Consider the following 24,079-nt stretch of genomic DNA (forward strand, 5'->3'; position numbering starts at 1 on the left):
AATAATTATGCATATATATAGCAATGGATGTCAACTAAACTCACTGTGGTGATCACTTCATAATATATTCATATAATGAATCGTTATATTGTATACCTGAAATTAATATAATGTTATCTGTCAAATATCTCAATTTAAAAAAAAAAAATATTTCTTGACCCTACATGTTTTCTTTTTTTGCGAATACAGGGCCTCTAACTCTGCTGGAGTTTGAACAAAACTTCCCTGACACGATCTAGTAGTTGTTGCTTCCCTTTCCATATTTTGCTAACTGTTCCCAACTCATTCCATTTGATTGTTGGTCCTCTCCACGTTCCCCAAACCCTTCTGGTTAAACATGCACAGTTGCTAAACCCAGGGGTTTTCTCCGAACCTCATATGACTGAACTCTCAGCAGCAGTGGACAAAATTGGCATCACCCTCCTTCCTGAAACACCGTCTCTTGCCTCACCTCACTACCTGGTTTCTCTCCCACCCCAGCCAGCAGCTCTCCCTTTTCACTCTCCTTCACTGGCATCTCCTCCTTTGGAAACTCCCACAGATAGGAGGGATTATCCAGGTCCAGACCTGATCCCCTTACTCTGCCCCATCTCCCTTCCTCCCTGAGGTCTGTCTAGTAACATGTCCAGTCCCATAGATTTACTTGCCACCTGCATCCTGATGCTCCCAGATGTTTTTCTCACCCTGTGTGTTAGACTATCCTCACATGTCCAATTACCATCTTGACATATCCAGTTGGCTATCTAAATAGGAATTTCAAACTTAGCAGGTTCAAAACAGAAAACTTATTTCTCTCTGTCCCCTAATTCTGTTCCTCCCCAGACTTCCCCATTTCAGAGATTGGCACTATTGTCCACAGGGATGGTAAAGCTGAAATCCATGGAGAGCATCTGATTCCTTTCATTCCCTCACCCCACGACTTCCGGACACTACCTCTGAACTTTTAACTCAAGTCGGACTCCCCTTGCATCCCTCCACTTACGCCCTCCCCTCTTAAAGTGCCATCATTTCCCCTCTGTACCTCGGCAACAGGCTTCTAACTGATCTCCTGTTATAAGCCAAAGCAATGGTTTAAAAATACAAATCAGATAATGTAACTTTCCAGTTTAAACCCCACATGCTTTGTGATGTTATTTAGAATCAAGGCCAGACTACTAATAGAGACCACAAGCCCCGTGGCTCACAGGAGCTGGCCGCTGCCCAAGCCTGCAAACTGCCTCTTCTCTGTTATGCTCCAGCTACCCTGGACTGCCTTCCGCTCCAGGAACACATCTAGTCTTCCCCACCCAGTGCCTGTATTCACGTCCTCTGCCTGAAACACTCATTTCCCAGTCTTCCTATTGGCTTCTTCTCAGGGCTCTGGTCTTAGATCACCTGTCATCTCTTCAGAAAGGCCTTCCTGACCACCCCATCCCATCAGCCACCTTTATTTGCTTCCCAACACTTGCTGGTGTTGGAATTATTTATGAGTTTTCTCCCTCCTGTCCTGGAATGTCAGTGCAGTGAGCACACAGGCCTGTCCCGTTCACCAATGTGAACTTCCATAGCAAGTTTTCTAATTCCCTATAGGGTGAGTCTCGTCAAAAATGAGTTGATAGAACAATAGATATAATCTATCCTCTGTCTGCCCCACTTTAAGACAACATTAACTCTTGAAAATGTTTTACCTAGTGATTGTAAGTTCCCAGGACATTGAGCAGGAGAAATGAGGTTTGAATCACACCACCATTATTCTGTTTGCATTGGAAAAACATATTCACAATGATGCTTTACTGATACGCAAGCTGTTAGACCATTCACACTCCTTTACCACACATCTCTCCTTACCTTCAATGAATACCTCAGCAGATGTTGTCTCTGAGCCGCTGGGGTTCGTGGCCAGACAGGTATAGCGACCTGTGTCGTCCTCAAAGGCTTCTGCTATGACCAGGGAATGGAGGTCCTCACCCTCACAGTGGATCTGAATATCAGGAGTGTTGTGCACCTCCTTTCCCTCACAGAACCATCTGCAGGCCAAATGGAGGTCAAAGGGCAGGACAAAAAGGAAATGGTGATGTTTAAAATAATAAAGCAGAAATGAAAGGCTAGATGCTATGTAGTAAGATGCTTGTTGGACCAGTAAAGGTCTGTGTACCTGTTCCTGAGGGAAACTGTACATTGTAGACTACGAAATTAATGACTAGACAATTCCCATAGGTTTTCTTTGTAAAGCATCTTACAAATTTTATCAACCTTGAAATAAGCAACACTGTCAAATGTGGAAAGACAAGCCCAGTTACAAAAGAAAAGGAACAGAGATTCAAAGCATCTTATAAAATGTTTTATAGTAAATGACGCACACTGATTACAATTTTATCTATTATTCTTATCTTTAAAACATGAAAGTAATAGAAACGTTATGCTCAAAATATCTAACGTTATAAAGGGAAAGTAATCATTCATGTTAAAAAAAATCATAGGCAGCAATATTTTTGTTGACCCTAAGATTTCTGATCAGCTGAGCAGTAACAGATGTAATGCCTTCCACATCTCTGATATTTACCAAACTTTCTAGCAGACCGCTTGGCCTCCACAACTAGAGAGATGGAGCAGTTGTGCTGTAATTCGTTCTTGCTGGTCAGCGCTTTTCCTTTCCCAAACAACCAGGACCTTGGTGTGGGAGGCTGCAAGCTGCCAGACGGTTTAAACACAGGTTCTCTCTCACACTCTTTTCTTGATTCCCCCAGTACCTCAAACTCTCAACAGGAGATTTACAAAAAATATGAAGCCTCCCCCCGACCCCCGCCCCACCATCACTCTCATAACGGGATTTATTGTAAAAGAAATATGTAGGAATGTACCACTTACAAGTAAAAGGATGGAAGTCTCTGGGACTGTATTGTCCCTTTAGCTCTTAATTAGCACTTGGGAGATTTTCTTTGAGTCTAATCTAGAAAATCCTTTGGACTGGGCACCCTTTCGTGAAAATATGGCAGTGAAGGATAACTTTTTCTATATTTAGATAGCATAATATCGGTATTTGTCGATATTGAATCTGAAAATAATGTTCATAAAACAAACCTGTTTGCTAATACTCAGAGTATTAATTCCAGGAACCACATTCAGAAATAAATATGGGACATTAAAAAACAAATATGGGGCACTCACAAAAGAACAGATATGACTTTGGGGTAAAAACACATTTGAAAAACAGCCAACTGAGCATCCTACACAATGTGATACATAGTACTTTTGAGGCACTTCAGAAGGGCTATATTTTTTGATTCTGGGGCACTTTGTGGTTTCCTTTGTTTTCATAAAGTCTTGGAAAACATGTTAGCCTAGAGCCATCTTCCAGTTCCGTCTTTTCTGTTCTTTTTCCACATAGTCCAGACCCTGACTATGAGAACTGACCGTGACTGAACTTTTAATTGTTCTTAAGTTTTTCAACTGATCTCTTCACAGATATGAAGTTTTAGGGAATACTGTACGTAGGGAAGAGTACGTAGGGAAGAGTATGTAAACTCTCCCCTACATACACCATTCCCTTAAAACTTCATATCTGTACTAAGGCATTTCATAAACTCAGCTCCGATTTTATTTTCTATTGTTTTCCTATAGGAATCCTCTTTCTGTCAACCATTTGCATAGATTTCTTGTTCCCAGCACAGTCCTCATCTACTACCTGCCTACTTTCCTCTCCTTGGCATTCTCTCTTCTCCTCCATAGGACCTACTCTTCCTTATAGCCGGGAGAGGCTCCTTCTACAGATTCAATTCAAGTAAACACACGCTTGCTGGGCATCTTCTATGTGAAAGGCATTGTATTACGCACCACGGGAAGAATGCCTGTGTCAACTGAAACTACCGTGTTTCCCTAAAAATAAGACCTCGCTGGACAATCAGCTCTAACGCGTCTTTTAGAGCAAAAATTAACAACACCCGGTCTTATTTTACTATAATATAAGACCTGGTCTTATATAATATGATATAATATGATATGATATGATATAATATAATACCGGATCTTATATTAGTTTTTGTTCCGAAAGATGCATTAGAGCTGATTGTCCGGCTAGGTCTTATTTTCAGGGAAACAGGGTAGTTGAGGAGTTTGTTTGTCTCTACTGCTAGAGTTTTATCTTCCATAAACAAAGATACAAACCAACTATTAGAGGAAAAACGAAGCATGAAAACATGCAGTGAAGGTTTAAAAGAGAGAAAGATTCATTGCTTTGGTTAGACGTGTTTCACAGGGAAGCCTCTGCCAGCTCCCCACGGGAGCATGCAGTATCTTGACCTCTAACTCAGCTCAGCAAACTTACAGCTTGCAGGGCCCGCTGCCTGTTTATAAATGGTCCATAAGCTTATTTTTTTAAATGTTTGGAAAAAATGTTTAAAAAGCAATATTTTGTGACATACAAAATTATATAAAGTTCAAATTTCATCATCGATAAATAAAGTTTTTTTTTGCAACACAATCGTGCTCATTTATTGATGTATTGTCTAAGACTGCCTTTGCATCACAATGACCAAGTTGAGTAGTTGCAATAGACTATATGGCCCACAAATCCTAAAATATTTACTATCTGGACTTGACTGAAAAAGTTTCCCACCTCCTGCTCTAATATTTCGCTCCTCAGAGTGTGATCCTTGGACCAGGAGCGTCAGCATCATTTGAGAGCATATTAGAAATGCAGACTCTTGACCCTCATCCCAAATCTACTGAATCAGTTTAGATCCCCCTGGTGATTCATGTGTACGTAAAAGTTAAGAAGTTCTGGTCTGTTATGTTTGGATCACACTAACTTGCGTCACAGAATCCTGGCTCTCCAGCTAGATTATTGACTTCTTTAACATAGCAACCAAATTTTATGTGTTTTGTATCTCTGGTCCCTTGCACAAAAGTACATGTGAAATTGTGTTCTGTTTCTCCCACCACTCTACTCAAAAAGTTCTAGCATTACTCATTTGACAGCTGACAATATACCACTTCATGAGATCTTCTGTGTTGTTTCTTTATACCATTCTTTGAGGCCTAATATATTTATGCCTTATTTCCCCATCTAGAAAATTGACTTCTTGATTACAGAAAAAGACATATTTTTAAAACTTTTTAAAATTGATCCATACTGTATTGCACATAGTCAGTGCTTTATAAATACTTATTATCTGCCACTCATTCTTTTAAAATAGGCTTCCCATGAAAAAACAAATAGTGAAAGATTCGTGGCCTACTAGATTTTAAAGATGCTACATAGTGTATGTCACTCCTTGATGTTTGCGATTCACCTTTTCTTATCAGAGACCCCAAGAAGTCCTGCAGAAATTTGTTTAACACTATCTAAGCTAGCGTTTACTGAACTCTTGGACCATGACATTCTTTTTCATTTAGCATCTACTAACATCCAATGTGTAGTTGCAGAATGCTTTTCTAGTATATTTATCTCATAGAACCTGTAATTTAAAAAAAATGAATTAAGACCAATTATAATCTAAGCAATGACAGTAAGTGTAAGGCTTAAAGTAATCAGTAAGCACGACAAAATACTTGAAATATATACTAGTATTGGCAGAAAGATTAAGGCAACAAATGCATTTCCTGCAACAACCTAACACATCTATTTGGTCTTCTGAAATCGTTCAGCATGTCTTCAACAATTGCCTGAGGTGAAATGGTTACTTAGTCCTTTCAAACCACCAGGCTGACCCATTTTTTAATTTTTAATACTCACACTTTTTGTTCTCCAGTTCTGTGAGTAAAATTTAAAAAGCTTCTCAGATTGTAACACATAGAAGACATAGTGCCGAGAAAAGACTAACCGTGTCCAAGTCAGATGGTAGGTATGCTAATCAACATGAGTCGTCACACTGGTTTGACGCTGTCAGGGAAAGTCATATTGTTACTGATGTAAGTACCTGTGAAGTGCCCAGTTCTCAACTGTGGTAAGATAGTGTGATTCAAGAGGAGGGGGAAAAAATCTCTGCAAATATTTAGATGGCAGACACCCTTTGGCAACAAAAAAGGGCAGCCTGGTTCCTGGCCAATATTTAGAGTAATGTGTGCTTAATGTATGATTGGAACCATTTGCACCATTGCAACTAGTAATGCTCAACTGCAAGTTTAGGAAAGTCATTAAGCCTTCCCTGGTTCAGGTTCCTCATCTGAGGAGATGAGACTTTCTAGCTATAAAGTTTCATGAGTCTAAGTTTTTTGGTGAAATGAAAGGGTTGTATATTTAGTGATTTGGGTTAAACATATCTCAAGACATAACTTAGAGAATTATTTGATAAAAGGTACCATAATTAATGACGTTTCTTTTTTGGGATATACTAGGATATAATAGTGTTTCTAAGATTATACACCCAGTTGGGTCCTGAAAAGCATCAATGGATGTACCACCTTGTCTTTATCACTACCCCAGTACTGAACTTTCCACATTCTATTGAAATTTGCTCTTACTCTGCCTTTCTACCCTACCAGAATACACATTTTTTTCCACGATAGACGCCAGATCTTATTAACTGATTCACTAAGTTAATAAGTGTGCTGTATATTCCAGCACAATGTCTGGCAGATGAAATGTGTTAACCATGTCTTTTTTGCTTTCTGTATTTCTGATGCTTTGGCATCTGGGTCCTTGCTGACTCTGGAGAGATGGCCCCTCCCAGGAAAGACCAATTCTTAGCTACAGTAACTGACTCTCCTTCAAGCACTCCTTTCATATGAAAACTAACCAGTCCAGAGCCACTTCCTCTATGGGGACCTCACATCCAGGCCACTATTTCCATGTTCTAATCACCCCAGAGCCAGGTAGCAACAATTAGTTCTATGCCCCAGAACTCGCTGAAATTATTCAGACGAGCCAATCTTACATCTATTTCCCCTGCTTCACCCATTCCTTCCCATGGAAACCACAATAAAGGACCGTGCCCATGTTTCACTTTGCACCCTCTGCCTCCTGACCAATTCTGATGCTTCTGTGTGCCCCCACCCGCACTCCCACCCCCACCACTGTAGCAGGCTCCCTACTTTTGGAAACTGTGAGGAATAACCTTTCTTTCAATGGCAGTCATCTACTGATCTGCTGGCCTCACCATACCTGAATAACACCTACTTTTTAAAACACTGAACTGGAGAGGCGTAAGCTTACAAAGAAAGAAAGACTTGAACTGATGAACAGTTTAAACAATAACTATCTTAGTTTCTGCATTAAGATGTACATGGAGAGAAGTTTCTCTACTCGCACCTACTCAAACTGAAGTGCACTTAAAAAGCATAAAATGAAACTCAACATAATCTGTTTAATACATGTATCAGAAGAGGAATTAGCCTTGTCCATTCTTCATGTATCAGATCAAAAACAAATCACCTTCTTATTTACTCTAAGAGAATCTTAGAGTTTTGAAGTTTTGACACTACAGGTAGATGAATGAGACGTGCTACAGAGTCGTGTTTGTTTTATTAAATTACTTAAAAGTCATCATTCCATCAGCTTCCTGGCAAAGGACTCAAAATAGTATTTAATATTCTTGAAATAAAAAGTAAGAGTGAGGTCTGCTGATTAAATTCTGAACTAAAAATTTTCCTAAATTCTTGTTGCTACAGCAACTTAGGGAAAGCAATACTGGTGTGACAAGCTAAAATGTAAAGCATACAATATAGGACAAAGTACAGTTCCGATAAATACATGGCACAGGTAATGACACTACGTTTTACTTTACTCTGTGGCAGACATCACTAATTGATCAGAATGTTTTTGCTAGTGAAGCTGAATCTCAGAATCCTCAAGGCTATTTAAGCAGGCTACAAAGCAACTGAAGCTGAAGTCTGCAGTGAAACAGTCACTCCTCAACTTGGTCTCTTTCTAGAAAATAACTTTTCTCTTTCCTCCATATCCTGAAAGCTGTTTCTATTTATTGTGAAGAGTGGAAGAGAGGGTTTGGTTGAGAGGGAGCATTCAAAAGCATGTAATGTGGCTAAGAAAGAGGCTCCTTAGGTAAAATTCCACTTGAAGACACAGCTAAACCTTTTTTTCATTCCATTTCTAATACCTGGAAGACATTTATCTAGTGGATAGGGCGATGGACAGCATATTGGAAAATCAAAATCCAATTTTGTACATTCCTATTCTGTACCTCTGATAAATATCAACTTCAATCACACTTCTAATTTGCTATTATAACATAGTTAAAATATACAAATATAATCTCATAGAGTGAGGAGATGATACAAAATTTGGGAACAATGATAGTTCTTAAAGACTTAGAAATTCAAATTAAGGGAAACAATGTTTACGAATGCCTATCATATGCTACACGCTTTGTAAATATAGCCAATTTTGTTTCTCAACAGCCCTGTAAATTAGTTATCATTATATTTTTAGATATAGACTACTCTCATTTATCTATAGAAATGAAAAAGAATATGGACAAGTAAATTCAGATAATCTTCAAAATTTCATTTTCCTCTATACCTGTAGCTTCATCTGTCATCATTTTTTTTTTTTTTTTTTTTACTATGAATATAAACAAGTTTTAACAAAGTTTACTGATTCTTCCTCTCTAATCTCTGGTGGGGCTGCTAAGGAGCTGTATAATTACCATGCAACGGGGATCTAGGAAGGAAATCTTAAAAAATTAGGGTGTGGCAGCTAACATCATGCTCAATGGGGAACAGCTAAAACCATTTCCCTTAAGATCAGGAACAAGACAAGGAAGCCCACTTTCTCCACTTTTATTCAACATAGTTCTGGAAGTTCTAGCCACATCAATTAGACAAGAAAAAGATACACAAGGCATCCAAATTGGTAAGGAGGAAGTAAAATTGTCATTATATGCAGATGACATGATACTATATATAGAGAAACCCAAAGCCTCCACCAAAAAAAATTATTGGAGCTGATAGATGAATTTAGTAAAGTAACAGGACACAAAATTAATGTTCAGAAATCAGTTGCATTTGTATACACCAATAATACTCTATCAGAAGGAGAAATTAAGAAAACAGTCCCATTTACAATTGCTTCAAAAACTATAAAATAGTTGGGAATAAATTTAACTAAAGAAGTAAAAGACCTATACTCAGAAAATTAAGACACTGAAAAGAGAAATTAAAGAAAATACTAATAAATGGAAACACATACCATGCTCATGGATAGGAAGAATTAATACAGTCAAAATGTCCATACTGCCTAAGGCAATATACATATTCAACACAATTCCTATAAAACTACCAAGGACATTTTTCACAGAAATAGAACATATAATCCTAAAATTTATATGGAATCATAAAAGACCCTGAATAGCCACAGCAATCTTGAGAAATAAGAACAGAGGGAGGTATCATGATACCTGACATCAAATCATACTACAAGGCTACAGTAATCAAAACAGCATGGTAGTGGCATAAAAACAGACACATAGATCAATGGAACAGAATAGAGAGCCCAGAAATAAATCCATGCCTATATGGTCATTTAATCTACGACAATGGAAGCAAGAATTTACATTTGGGTAAAGACAGTCTGTTCAATAAATGGTGCTGGGAAACCTGGACAGACACATGCAAAAAAATGAAGCTGTACCACCTCCTTACACCATATACAAGAATAAATTCAAAATGGATTAAATACTTAAATGTAAGATCTGAAACGATAAAATTCCTAAAAGAAAATATAGACAGTAATTTGCAGACATTACCCTGAATAATATTTTTACTGATATTTCCCCTCAGGCAAGGGAAACAAGAGAAAAAATAAACATATGAGATTACATCAAACTAAAAAGTTTTTTCACAGCAAAGGAAACCATCAATAAAACAAAAAGGCATCCTACTGAATGGGAGAAGATATGTGTCAATGATACATCTGACAAGGGGTTAATATCCAAAATTTATAAAAAACTCAATCAACTCAACACCAAAACAATAAACAACCCATTAAAAAATGGGCAGAGGACATGAAGAGATTTTTCTAAAGAGGACCTGCAGATGGCAAACAGACATATGAAAAAATGCTCAAACTCACTAATCATTAAAGAAATGTAAATAAAAACCACAATGAGATACCACTTCACTCCAGTCAGAATTGCTATCATCAATAAATCAACAAACAAGTGCTGGGCAGGATGTGGAGAAAAGGGATCCCTCGTGTACTGCTGGTGGGATTGCAGATTGGTGCAGCCACTATGGAAAACAGTATGGAGGTATCTCAAAAAACTGGAAATGGAACTACCTTATGACCCAGCAATTCCACTCCTAGGTATCTATCCGGAGAAATCCAAAACTCTAATTCAAAAAAATTTACGCATCCCTATGTTTATTGCAGCGCTATTCACAATAGCCAGACATGGAAACAACTGAAATACCCATCGGTAGACAACTGGATTAAGAAACTGTGGTACATTTATACATTGGAGTATTACTCGGCCATAAAGAAGAACGAAATCTTACCAGTTGCAATGACATGGATGGACCTAGAGAATATTATGTGAGATAAGTCAGATGGAGAAAGACAAATACCACTTGCTTTCATATGTGTAATCTAAAATATAGAATAAATGAGCAAACTAAACAGAAATAATCTCTCCACTGGTTTTTCAAAGCAATTCCTTTAAAATGTTAATCTAATCATGTCACTCATGTGGTTTGAACATTTCAATGGCATCTCTCTTATATGTGGAATCTAAAGAACTGAATAAATGAACAAACTAATCAGTAACAGTCTCAGAGATGTAGAAGAAAAACTGAGGGTTGCTAGATGGGAGGTGGGTGGTAATGAGGGAGAAGGTGAGGGGATTAGAAAGCCCAATGGTAACCACAAGATGGACACGGGGATACGAAAGACAGTTTAGGGAATGTAATCAATAATGTTGTAAAGGTTTTGTGGGGCATCCGATGGGCACTTGTCTTATTAGGGAGACCACCTCAGGGATGGTGTAGGTACCTGACCACTGCAGTGTACACCTGAAGCTGAATAATAATGAATGTCAACTATAATTATATATATATATATATATATATATATATATACACACACACACACACACATACATAGCGTCACAGGACGTGGAGTATACCATAAGGAATAGGGTCAGTGGAACTATAACGGCTATACACGATGTCAGAGGGGTAGTAGATTGGGGGAGGGGAGTTATCACTTTGTGAGGGGTATAAATGTCTAAATATTACATTGTACACCTGAAACTAAAAAAAAAAAAAAAATATGTGTGTGGTAAATCCTCATTCAAAAGAATTAAGAGTTGCTCATAGAATAGTAAGCCAGTTAGACTGGTTGTCAAGACTTCAAGGCCATAAACAGGCTATAAAATAACCTTGAATTAATTGGAAATAAAATGTAAAAGGTTTAGATGTAGTCATATTTATTCATTCATTCATCAAACATTCATCAAACTGCACTTCATCTGCAACCCAGGAATCTGACTGGAGGTACAGATGTCAACTAAACCAGGTTTCTTATTTCATGAGGCTACTAGTAGGGGAAAATAGAGAAGAAAACCTAATTATAGACATAATGAAATACTGAATACGCTTCATTTAATGAACTTAGATTCTTCCGTCTAATGGAAGCATGTACTGTTTCAAAAATCTTTAAAAACTGGTTATTGCTTCATATGGATAGGTTTGGTTTACTTTGGATAAAATGATGAGGTTGAAATCAATTTATTAGAAAGAGAATAATGTAAATGGACTCCATTATTCTGTGCCAGGATGTTGAAATCAACATTGCTTAAATATATGTATATATATTTTTTCTTCTTACTATATAATGTCCTTTTTCCCTCAGGATTTTTCAAAGATTCCAGCCTAAAAATGAGATGGTGCCAAAAATTCAAAGATTATATTGTGGCACCAGCAGGATGTGGTAGGATTGAAATTCAAGAAGGTGTTGTACATAGAAAAGTTCAATATTTAATTATTCACAGTCTACATTTCAAGGTGAGGTTAAATGTAACCTCTGACTTGGTCTGAGGCTGATTGTTGGAGGACAGTGGCTGTATGACGGCAGTACTAGGAGCCGTTTGGTTAGAGAGCAAAAGGGGTCAGAAGGATAACTGAAATCGGGATCATAGATGCTTCTGAGCAAGTTACCACCTTTGAAAATCACCAATCATTTCCATTGCTGGGTAGTCTAAGAAAATTTTAAAATTTACCTCCCTGATGTAGTCTTCCTTTTTCCTTCTCTTGTGACTCTGGCAACTGGCAGTGGGGCTCAGAGTTGTGTACTGGAATTGGGATACACATCTGGGAAAGCTCAGAACACTCTGGTTCTCCAAGATAGGGCAATATTGTTGATTTTTATGAGAATAAACTTAACTGCTAAATGAGAGGAACTAAAAAATCCACTGGTGAAGTATAATATATACTACCCAGTATACTAATAACTATACTAATAGTTTATGTTAAAAAAAAATCACATATGGCATTGCTTGGCTTACAAGTTGACTAGTAATATCTATTCTAATTCTACCACTTAAAAGGAAATACAGATTTTTATGACTGGCAGCTTCTTTTGGTACCTTTATTTTTTTTGAACCACAACTATGTATCATGAAAATTTTCTGTGCCCTGTATTTTTAAACATGTGGCTTTTAAAACGAACCAATCTGACTCACAAAAGTTATAAAGCTTCATCAATGGATCTTGGCTAATATTCTCCAACTCTGCTAAGGAAACAGTAAATCTTATAAGTCACTTAATAGAAACGATGAGGTGCTTTAAAATAAAAACCTTTAAAAACAGTTTTATTTTTCCCTGTAAGTCAGTTTTCTTATGCTCATGGGGAAACAAAGTTAAGTTGAAAGATGTCTGTCTATTTTTGCTTTGCAACGAACGCCACTGATTTGTACTTCCTAGAAAAATTTATCTTCAAAGGGATGTCAGTGATGATTTCAGGATGGCAAATTTAGCCCACAGCTGCCCCCTTCTCCCAATGCGCAAGTAGCCATATGGCTTCATAGAAATGCATGCTTGAAGAAAACTAAGGGAACCAGTTTCTTTAATGTTATTATAATGAAAATAAAGGGTAGAAAAAAACCCCAGAGATATCAATGGTTCTACAATGGTTATATTTTCCAGGTGTTCCTTTCTCCTAAAGGAATGGCAGTGCTCTGCCATGAATTGGAGAACCACCAAAACAAAATTGGCAACTTAAGCCCAAGATGAATTTTGTTTATGCTTAACTCGAAGCCAGGCCATCTGTAAATGTCGAATATCATCCATCCTCAATTAAACACCGATTCATTTTTATGGAGTACCTTTTGTCTTGTCACTAAAGATTTCTTAATTTTTTACATGTGTTCATATTAACCACAAGACACACCATGTTTATTCTGTCATGTGGATTAATAGGCAGACCAAAGTGAAATTAGTCCTTGTCTAAATTTACTATGGCTATAATTTCATGACTGCTTAGCTTGAAGGCCAATAGCTAAATTTGTGTGGACAACAGATGTACTTTAACCTTATGGTCCAAAAGAGACCAATAAATAGATTTACTTTTTGAAATTCAAAGCCCAGGAAATGATAAACTAGATTTTGATCCAAAACCAAACTGATGTATTGCAATTCTTTCCTCAAATAATCACGTTGTCTCCTAAGAGAAAAAAGATAAAATAGAAGCGCGGGGTGAGCAGCACAGATAAAACTAAACTTCAAATATGATTTTATCTTGTTTTACATCAACCATGAGAAGTAGCTTCATGTCTGCACACTATGAACATGCAGATAGTTAATCACTAGCACTAGAAAACAACTATAAAAATAAGCAACTGGAATCTACGCTATGTATTTGTGCTGCCAGAAGCTGTTAAACTCTTAGGTTGCTTCTAATACTTTCCACATTGCTGATGTAATGAAAAGGAGCTACGACTGGGAGTCCGTAGTCTGGGGTTCGAGTTCTGCCTGGTCCATAGACCAGCTAAGCTGAATGTGACCCAGTCATTCTCTCTGAGGCTTGAGTCCCCTTATTTGTGAAATGTAAGGAATGAGCTAGACCAGCATTATTTCAAATGTGTCCCAAGAAACCAGTTCTGCAGCAAGTTGACAGATACCATTGAGAAAGGGTTATCTGGCCAATTAGGTTTATGGAAGATTGGGTTAAACAAAATTAAACATCTATCTTTACTACAGAACTTTTTAGAACTTCGACTGTGCCAATATAGTGAATTTCCAGGAGAGAACAATGGTAGGTATCATCCTCAATCTTACTTGACAACAGAACGCATGTTTTGAGAATCACGTGGAAGGATTAGAATTTCGTGCAACACATTTTGGGAAATGTTGGGTTGAGTTGTCATTAACATTCCATCTAACTCTACAATAGTAACATTTAATACCTGGCTTACATTTTACAACGACCTTTTTCAGTGAGTGACAGACATCAGTACTAGGGCAAAGTCCTGTTCCTCACTGGCCTCAGATGTGATTTCAGAGTCATTCTCAAATGGTGCTGTGGGCAGCCACGACCAAATGGTTAGAGCTGGCACCTGAGCTGAAACATATTTGCCATGCCTATGTTTAAACATTATTTTCTTAAGACAGAAATCAATGTGAAATGCTGATCGCTAAGTTCCCATCTTTTTTTTTTTTTGGCAAGCTTCCATCTTGCCATGGCACATGGAATTACTGGTATTCACCCCCCACCCCCCATCGCTCTTTGGAAAATGCTCCATGTGACTATATGATGTCCAAGTCAGGACATTTCTGAGAGTGAAATCGGCTACCACTAAGAATTTCAGGAATAAATGGTGATTGTTCCAGGCACACCAGAATGTGAAGTCGTTTTACTTATACTTCATCTCAAGAGCAACTTGAAACTGATTTTGGCTTTAGTGGATCTTTGGACTCTGCAATTGTGATTCATTCCTATGAGAAGACAAGAGTTAATTTCACAGTCTATGAGGAAAAACAAAGATTGCCAACCCTCCTGTCACTCATTCACAAATTCTCTACTTACACCTGTTAGTTAAAAAAAAAAAAAAAAAAAAAAAAAAAAAAGATTCATTCTCACCAATCTTCTATGCAAGCACAAAAATAAGTCAGCAGGACCTGACAAGTCACACTTCAAAGCTACCTGTATTGTGAAAATTTGTACTGAATGTTTCCAAATCTTCAAAGCGTTGGGGGAAAGAAAGGATTATACAGAGAGCCAGAGAGTGAGAAACCTCATACTAAAACAGCCAGAGGTGCACATTCAGCAATTTTGTTGCTACAGTTAGGGCAGGTAATTATTAGCCATTGTTGTAACTTGGATTACATTCCCAACGGGATAACATGAGAGCTGTTTTATGAGACAATGCTGTCAGTCTTCTATCCTTTTGAAACTTGTCCACTGAAATACAACGATTACCTCAGAATTATGAAACCCAAAATGACTAAAACCAAAGTAGGGCGTGGGGCTCTGCTCCTCTTGGTCTCTTCAACTCTACAGAATTACAGAAACCCACCTAAAACAGTTCACGTATGGACTCCTAGAAATCTGGTCCTTATTTCTTTGCATTTGAGGAACAATTACATTGAAAACAACTTTTTTCTCAGCAGTGGAATGTCTTTCTCCAACGTCAATGAACAGAAGATTTCATCTACAATTTTTCCTAGTTTATTATTAGTCAGTCCCTCAATTTCTTGCCTTACTCATGCTGCCAGCTAATTGTGATTAGGGGTAAGGGAGGAAGACATGGAGAAAAGTGGGATAGAGAATAACTGGAAAACACTCCTCTTTCTGAAAAAATTGAAACTTTATTAATTCAACTTTTAGAATGACACTTTGCTTCTCTATCTTCTATCTCATCTCCAAAAGAGTTCCAGCTGATGCTGTACTGGTTGCGACCCCATGACCCGAATCAAGCTCAACTGTTCCAGGCAAGGAGGGCAGCTTCGAGCACTGGAATTTGATGGATATTAGAGCTCAGGTGTAGGGCAGGCTCAGCGGCCTCCTTGCAGTGTTCCGGCTCTAGTCTAATGAGGAATGTCATTAGGTCACATGTGGCCGGTATGATCTCTGGGAACCAGGAGACAGTTGCCGAAAACAGAGCATGAGGGTGAGCAAAATGAAACGGTACCTTGGACCCATCAGGTAGTAACTGTATACTGATAAATTTATTTTCTTTTTTTCAAGTTAAGGTTTTCCCAGCTAACACATCTTCAAGCCACCCCCTTTCCCGCATGCATGCCCCTTATTCTTATTTTCTGCTCCTTCTAGAAGTTCACATTAAGAGGTCAGCTTTCCAAGGAGAGCTATAATAAATAAAGTATTCACTTGGGGGTGGGGGAATCTCTTTTAATTAGATCACGGAAAGTGAGGTGCAGAAGGAATTATGTTGCTAGCAGGTAGCACTCGGGCCCTGCACCAACTATCCTATCAACTAAGTAGTGAATGCCTTCATCAAAAATGTTGAGCAACATTTTATACACATACACTCACACATATCACCACACCACGTATCAATTTACACACATACCTGGACTTAACATCTGACATGTTCCTTGAATCAAGTTCCCGAAAGAGTCTCGAATACCCTGCCAATGTTGCACTGTAACTACCTTTCTGATTCTTGCCACACAGGTAATTCTCTAAATCATATCTGTCCTCTTCCTCCCAACAATTTGGATCAAATACATACTTTTGAATTTGTAGAAAAGTGAGCCATTTCCCAAGAGAGCTGCCTCCACTGCTGCCCCTCAGATCCTGGGTGTGGGGAGCTGTGGCCGGATCAGGGCGGGGCCTCAGGTGTATGAGCAAGAGCAGGAAGTCAGGACTAATTATACCTTGTTTTATTTGGCTATCTGCATAGCAGATAAAATGGCATGATTTCAGCGGGTTTTTCACAGCAAAATTACCTCAGGCTGATATCTCATTCCAATGGACTAGAATTTTATTTTTAAGTGTTCACATTAAACTTATAATCAGATACAGACTGAAATCTTTTTCTTTGAAAACGGTGGATTTTCAGGATGAAAAAGCTCTCCCTTCTGATGACAATTAGAGCACCTACTACCTGGCTACATTCCATTATTCAGTGCTTGTATCCTTTAGGCACCAAAGCTCCTGTGATCACAGAATACACGACTTTTAAAAATTGGCTTCACAGGCACCGAAAGACTTTGCAGAAGACAAAAGGAAAACGAACTGTAAAACTATTACTGGGGGCAAAGGCTTTAGTGTATGCAATTTACTTGTTACAGGAAGTTGTACTAGTTCCTTTGCGTGCATAAATGAAAACGTGTTTTTCATATTTAAAAATGTCACCGATGAGCATGGCTACATGAGTTTGATGTGCAGGAAAAAGGACAATATACTCAAAACTTGTCTAGAGCAGGATTCTGAGCCTGATATGTATATATCAGGATATCTAGAACATAAGATCTCTGCTTCAGCCACACCTCTCTTTGGAGCTCCTAAGACAGGCTTGTGACAAGGAAGCGTGCCAACAGCTTACTTTATCCTTTCAAGTCTGTGTACATTGTGAGAAAAGAAAGCCTTTCATCACTACCTTATCATTCTGGCAGTTTGTAGACAGTGGGGGAATAAAAAATGACTGTGTGCTAGAAAAAGGTAAAAGAATCCATACTCTACATAAATGCTGTTTCACACTCATGTATTCTTTCAATTTTTTTTTTGGGGGGGACAAGAATTATCACAGTCTCCCTCTGATTTTAATGTTCCACTGGTCGACAGTTTTTCCAGGTTATTTGAAGGTGGGCTTAAAATATTTATATGAACACAGTGTTAGGTTAATTATAATGAATCTGAAAACACTCCCTGAGGTTTCTTATGGCTAAAATTATCCCATATGCCCCTAAATGGAAGAAGCTGGAGTGAGTTAGTGAGTTTCTTATTACTAGATATAATAAAGGTAGAAGAACAATTGGCAGGGATCTTGCAGAGAGAATTCAAGAAGTAGATGGATAATTAAGAGCCTATGATGACTAGTGCTATAATCTTTCTTTTAGCAAACATTTGACAGCTGATGCATAAAGGTGGAACAAAACACCTAATATCTGGTGCACTGAATACTAAATGGCATAATCCTCTTAATTATGATGCGTTTATAAATATTAAATTAGCCTAATTTAATCAACATAACTTGAGATTTCCAGAGGCTTTTTAATTAGGATGGTTTATTAGAGATGCTTAGCTGTTAAAGGAAGCTTCCACTCAGCCCACAAAATGCTATAATGTTTCCATGTTGGCAAATGGTTTGCAGTACAAAATACATTTTAAAAAATATTTCATACTTCATACAAAAACCAGGGTTAATATGTGACAGAGTATTTCCTCTAAAATAAAGACTCTCTAAATTTAACCTTATTCGTTATTAGCTCGCTTTGTATTAGTTTCCATTTTTTTTTTGCTGAGGTTCATGTTTTAGTCTTATTTCACTGAGGTAGAACCTCTGACTTAAAAAACGTTTGGGTTAGGAAATCACATACTAAAATTCAAATCCAATAAGGCATAATTTAACTTTTCACAAGCACATTTCAGGGCTTTAAGGAGATTAAAATTGTTCTATCATTTAGCTAAAGAATAATTTTTATGAAATTTATGTTATACATGTACATCATGCCCTTTCCCCCAATTTTGGATTTGCCTTCCGATTTTTCAACATTCTTCTTGGAAAAGAATCACATGCCATCTAAGGAGTGAAGGAAAATCATGATTCCTGGTAGGGACTGGCTCACCCATGAAAGTATCTATTGGGTTAAAACAGCGCTTTTCTCTCCCGAAGGAATCCCTGCCATGGTCACCATCTCTGTGACTCTATCATATAAGCTCTGTCTGCTTCCTCAACATTGCAACCCTCAGACCCAAGCCTCTGGAGAAGGTGATAGCCTTCCACCTCCGTGCAGAGCGTTTTATCTGCCTCTGGCCCATCAGATACTGTCTCATCCAGCATTGGGGTGGGGAGAGGGAAACCAAAGGAAAACCAGCCCTTGAGCTAGTTGTTCAGAATCACTATTTTTAACTATTTACTTTTGGTCGAAAGCAATTCCCCTAAGCAAAATGGATATATTTTGCTCAATCTACATAATATGCAGATATTCATAATCATGACCTCCCTTTTTAATTTATCCTCTTGTCACTGGGTGGAAGAGTACAAATTTCTCCCTCTTCTTCCACTTCGTCTTCCTGTACAACATTATTATGATTTCTAAGTGACTAAGAATTGAAGTACTTAATAGCTCTAAAATTCTGGTAGGATTAGACAGAGATTTTCTGGCCAGTGGCTAAAGAGTTAACATAGACATTACAAAGAAAATGTTAAATCTGTTGCCAGGTCATTTACTGCAATGTTAAAAGCTAACAGAGTGAGTTTGCCCAACACTCTGGAGCCTAATAATGTAATTGTAACTAGGAGATGGAATAGTCTTCTAACACTGTTTTTAGAAGTGATTTATTGATCCCCACACAATAATTTTTCAGCGATTCATATAACCAGAATTTATAGATTTATTCCTAACTGCAGGAAAAATTGACTTCACTCTTCTACCCTTTGCCTTCTCGCATTAATCTTTGAATTGCAATTAGCTAAGTTAAATCATGATCTTGAAAAGGCGTTCCCCCGTACCCCCTTAGGGGACAGGATCTGATGTGCTAAAGTTTGAACTGTATCACTTCATCTTTAAAAGCCATCTGTTTAAGCACATTTATATGTTTAAGCAAATATTATCATCAGAATGTTCATACTTTACAGGAAGGAGGAAAGAAGGAGATTCAGAAAGCATTGTATACTCTGCAATATTATTACACATGTATGGTATGTGTAGGGTATAGAGGCTACTTAGTAGAGATGGTGGTGGAGGATGGGACTTTTCCAAGTGGGAGCTATGTGAACACCAAAAGGAAAATGAAAAGATTTAAAATATAAACTAACACTCCCACATATGGACACTGGTTGCAGCTAATGTGGGAATATGAATTGGTGTAACCTTGTGAGAATTTGGGAACACTAACATATGCATTTGACCCAGCAGTTTCACTGTTAGGATGTTAGGCTCTGATATGCTCCCACAAGGGCGCAACGACATATGAAACACATATGTACAAGGGCTGTCACTGTAGCACTTTTTTTAAAGTAACAGGAAAATAGTCATCTTGTCCTAAATGACTGTCACAGAAGAAATAGCAATTTAATTATGGGTATTGCACTCAAGGAAATATTATGCAGCCTTTAAAAATACTGTTACATACAGTGGTCAAAAATATGTTATCCAGTAAAACCACAACAGTATAGAATGGGACAGTAGACTCTGGAGGATTATACAAGAAACTTATCACTTTTAATTTATGTTAAGATGAGGGATTGAAACTGAGGGAAGAGAGAACTTTCACTTTTCATTTTGAAGCTTTCTGTATTTTTTTTTTTAGCCACAAGCAAATATTACTTCATACGTTAAACTTATTAAAATGTTCAAAAAGGAAACCTAGAGAAAAACGTGACAATATTAGAATACCCAATCTATGGTTCATTTTAATAGTTGAAAAGAAATATATACGTTTTAGGGCAATTATGTTCTATTAGAAAAGACATGCATTGTCATTTCATCATTCATTAACTACTGGGGCTTTTTAACCTATATTTTATTTGTACCTTCATAAGATTGCTAGAAGGATTAAACAAGGTAATGCATGTCTAACTTTTGGTTTGGGGCTTGATGCATTTTACTCAAAAAGCTTAGCCAGCTGTTATAATTTCTTACAAAAGCCAAGGGAAGAGTCCATTGCAGGGGCACACAAAGCGATTCAGAAAAGTCTGACTTCTGATGTATGCAACTAAATGCTAGTATTCTACTTTTGCTCCTATTTGTGAGTCCCTCCATTAGACCTGGGTTATAAATTAATGGGTTTATCCTTTCATCTGTCTATGAAGCTTCCCACTGCTAGGAGGGCCATTGCATGCTTCCTAAAATCATGGTCACAATTAGAATGAAATGGATTCAGTTAAAGAAAACAAATATTAGCATATTGTCTGATACACTTAAGTATTTAGCTCTAAAACTAGATCTACTGATACGAAGAGATGCTTAAAAAAAATTCACACCAGTCAGGCTTTATCTCATCTTGTGTCAAGGTAGTGGGTGAAAAATATCACAGTGTATGAGGATCGGTAGAATGTAACATGTTAGGGCTGTATTCTGTTGTGTTTCCTTAACGACCAAGCAAAAGCTTATAGGAAAGTTCTTGGTTGTGCTGAGTAAGTGTCCCAACCACGGAGCGCCTTTGAACCATGAAATGATTCTTACACAGGTCAAAGGAATCTGAGCTCCATCCTCCAAGCACTCCTTGGGTTGAATTTTGAAAATCTTGCTGGGAGGAGGAAGAAACTAATTAGGAAGCAAAATGAAGTCCTGGCTGTGTAGAAGACAATGTGCTCACTCTCCTGTGGCTTTGATTCCAGTGCGGGTGAGAGTAGGGAGAGAGACAGTAAGCACCTAACCTACCACATAAATAAAATAATTTCAGATAGGGCAGTGCCATGGGGGGAGGGAAACAGCAAGAGTGATCAGAGCTCCATTAGGTAGGGCCGTCGTGGAATGAGGTCATTTCATGCTATACCAATACAGTGTTTATCATCAATAAAGATACCAGCACATAAAAAAGAACATGGATGAAGAGACCTTGAATGCAGATGCCTGACGCAAAAGTATGCATGCCTAGAGATTCTCTAATGATAAGCATCACATCACTTATCTCCAAAAGGCTCCTTTCCCTCCCTGGATTTCTTAGGACCAGCTAGCACATCTCTCACCTTCTCGGCAAATAGAATTTACACTTTATTTCCTGAGAGCATGCTCTCATATTAATTTATACCCATAAGGACCAAAACAAATTTTTCACTTATGACTTAATACAGAATTCATGTCTATCTCTAAAGTGAAATGGCCCACTTTCTCCCATTATGTCATTGAGTTCTAATTTTTCTCTCAAGCTGTAAAACAGCTGTTGCTAATGCATATGGACAGATTTCAAAACTGAGGCTATTTCTCTAGTACCTATTGCAAGCTGTTCAGTGTTCTCCTTTGGCTGAAATGTCGGGAGGGCTCTGGTGAATAGGGAAAGCAGAAGAAAAGTCGCTTGTGGGGTTCCTGGGTAAGAACTGCCTGTGATACTCTCTGCAGCATGTCAGTTCTTGGTCAGAAGCACACAAACCGAAAAACAGGAGAGTCCATGTCCAGTCACCTTCAGAAGCTGTCAATGACCCCAAGGGAATGACCTTAGTGAATGGAAAGAGGGAAGGGGGGAAAAAGGAGAAATAACACAGCCTTGTTCTAAGTATACAATTCGGATAAATAAGGAAAATACGCAATTCCTTTTTAAAAAAATAAGTGTTGAATACATGAGTTCTTTAGCTTGAGCAGTGCACTGTAATAGCGTGGTTACACGGAGGGGTTCGGAAAACCTGCCTGCGCTTCTTTTCCCCACTACTTCTGAGGACATGTGCCACCGCCCTCGTTCAAGAGGTCGTTTCACACAGGCTTATTCCTTTTGGGATCTACTGTTATGATTTGTCTTCCTAGCTAGATGTTCCTTAGAAACATCTTTTACTGTAAATATTTTAATAGCTAATCCTGAACTCTGAAGAAAAAAAAAACATGAATAAGAAAAATATATTCCATTGTAATAAGTGAGCCAGAGAATCTATTTTGCATTGCAGTCAAAACAGTCAGCCAAAACTTTCTGAAGAACTTAACTTAGTTAACCAGACCCTTCTAAAATTTTAAATGTCTGAGAAAATATTTTAATTCAAAAGTTTACCCTTTTCCAGGACTTCTAAGCTTAAAAGGCTACTAAAATGTTCAATTCTTTCCATATTTGATGATTAGTGCAGCACTTTTGAAGCTGGCTGAAGAAAGGAGGGGAATCTAGAGAGAGGTAATACTAATTTTTTTTTTTAATTTTGAGTGGTGGACTTTTCAGGTTTTTTTTTTTCATTCTCAAACTATTTTTGCTATGCAAATTGAGAAAGCAGATTATATTTTCACAATATTTTATTCATAAGTATGGTTTTATGGGCTATTAACATGAATGCCTTATTTTTTTCACGTTTTGAGGACTGAGATCCTATCATATTTATACCATTATGTGGAGAAATTATCTGTATTTTTAAATTGTATTGTATACAGAAAAGTATAAATAAAGGTGCCCTGCCATGGAGTGCTATATTCTTGAATGATGACACTTACATAGATATTCTCTTTACCTTCTGAGACTTTATAATGTAAGACATCACAGCTAAGATACTATTTTGTGGCAAAAAGCAATAGACTATTTCTATAACTATTGCTTGGAACCATGGAAATTAATCTTATGCCACTGATATCGAGGGGGAAACCAGAGGCCTTAAGCTATGTGGTGGCCGAGGGCCAGACCTTGATTCATTCCTGGAAGCCTCATACACACCGTTTCACAAGTGATACCTGGAGACTGCTTTAAGTACATTTCATTTTGGTGTTAGGACTGTTCTGGAGAGAAGAATGTTTTAGGGGGTGGGTGGTAAAGTTGTAAATAGGAACTGATGGACTGCTATCTCCAAAATTATGGAATTGCGTGCTCTCCACACACTTGTCAAAGCTTGGCAGCAAGGCCTTGGCTGGGACCAGGACTGGAGTCCTGCTGTGAAAGCAGATGGATGGTGGCCCCGAAGTCATCTGCACTGGGACCAAAGGGAGTTCACCGTCGGCATTCTGCTCAGAGGGTTCTGACTCACACTACCACCTTCCCGCTTTCCTGGAGAGAGCCCATTGGCGATGTGATACAGGAGGGGTGGGCAGGCATAGCATCTGGCTTGGGACCCTGGTCCTTCTCTCAAAGTCTGTGTGGGGAAAGGAGAGCCTCCTGCAGTCAGGAAGAGGTGGTGGCTGGCCTGGGATCTGCTTCGGTGAAGCTATACACTGCCGTCCCTTGAACGGTGGCCAGGAGACCACTTTGTCACCTGGTGATGAAGTTGGCTTCCTGCCCCAGTTTCTTCTTAGAATAGCAAATAGCATCCAAGGCTCAGCATCCCTGTGAGGTCGTCTCCTAGTTTTTAATAATTCCTTGTATTTATTTAGTGCCTTTTTCCTCTCCCAAGAGCTCACT

At 38.1% G+C, this 24,079-nt stretch overlaps 1 protein-coding gene across 2 annotated transcripts in view; it reads right to left on the bottom strand.

Annotated features, from left to right (window-relative positions):
• Window positions 1-24,079, bottom strand: part of PALLD (palladin, cytoskeletal associated protein) — a 353,019-nt gene that overhangs the window by 211,842 nt on the left and 117,098 nt on the right. For both annotated transcript variants that reach the window (XM_033134495.1, XM_033134494.1), the window contains exon 2: window positions 1,828-2,006. In XM_033134495.1, the coding sequence (XP_032990386.1) occupies window positions 1,828-2,006 (179 nt within the window). The remainder of the gene's footprint in view (window positions 1-1,827; window positions 2,007-24,079) is intronic.

Source organism: Rhinolophus ferrumequinum, chromosome 18 (genome assembly GCF_004115265.2).
Source record: "Rhinolophus ferrumequinum isolate MPI-CBG mRhiFer1 chromosome 18, mRhiFer1_v1.p, whole genome shotgun sequence".
Taxonomy (NCBI): Eukaryota; Metazoa; Chordata; class Mammalia; order Chiroptera; family Rhinolophidae; genus Rhinolophus; species Rhinolophus ferrumequinum.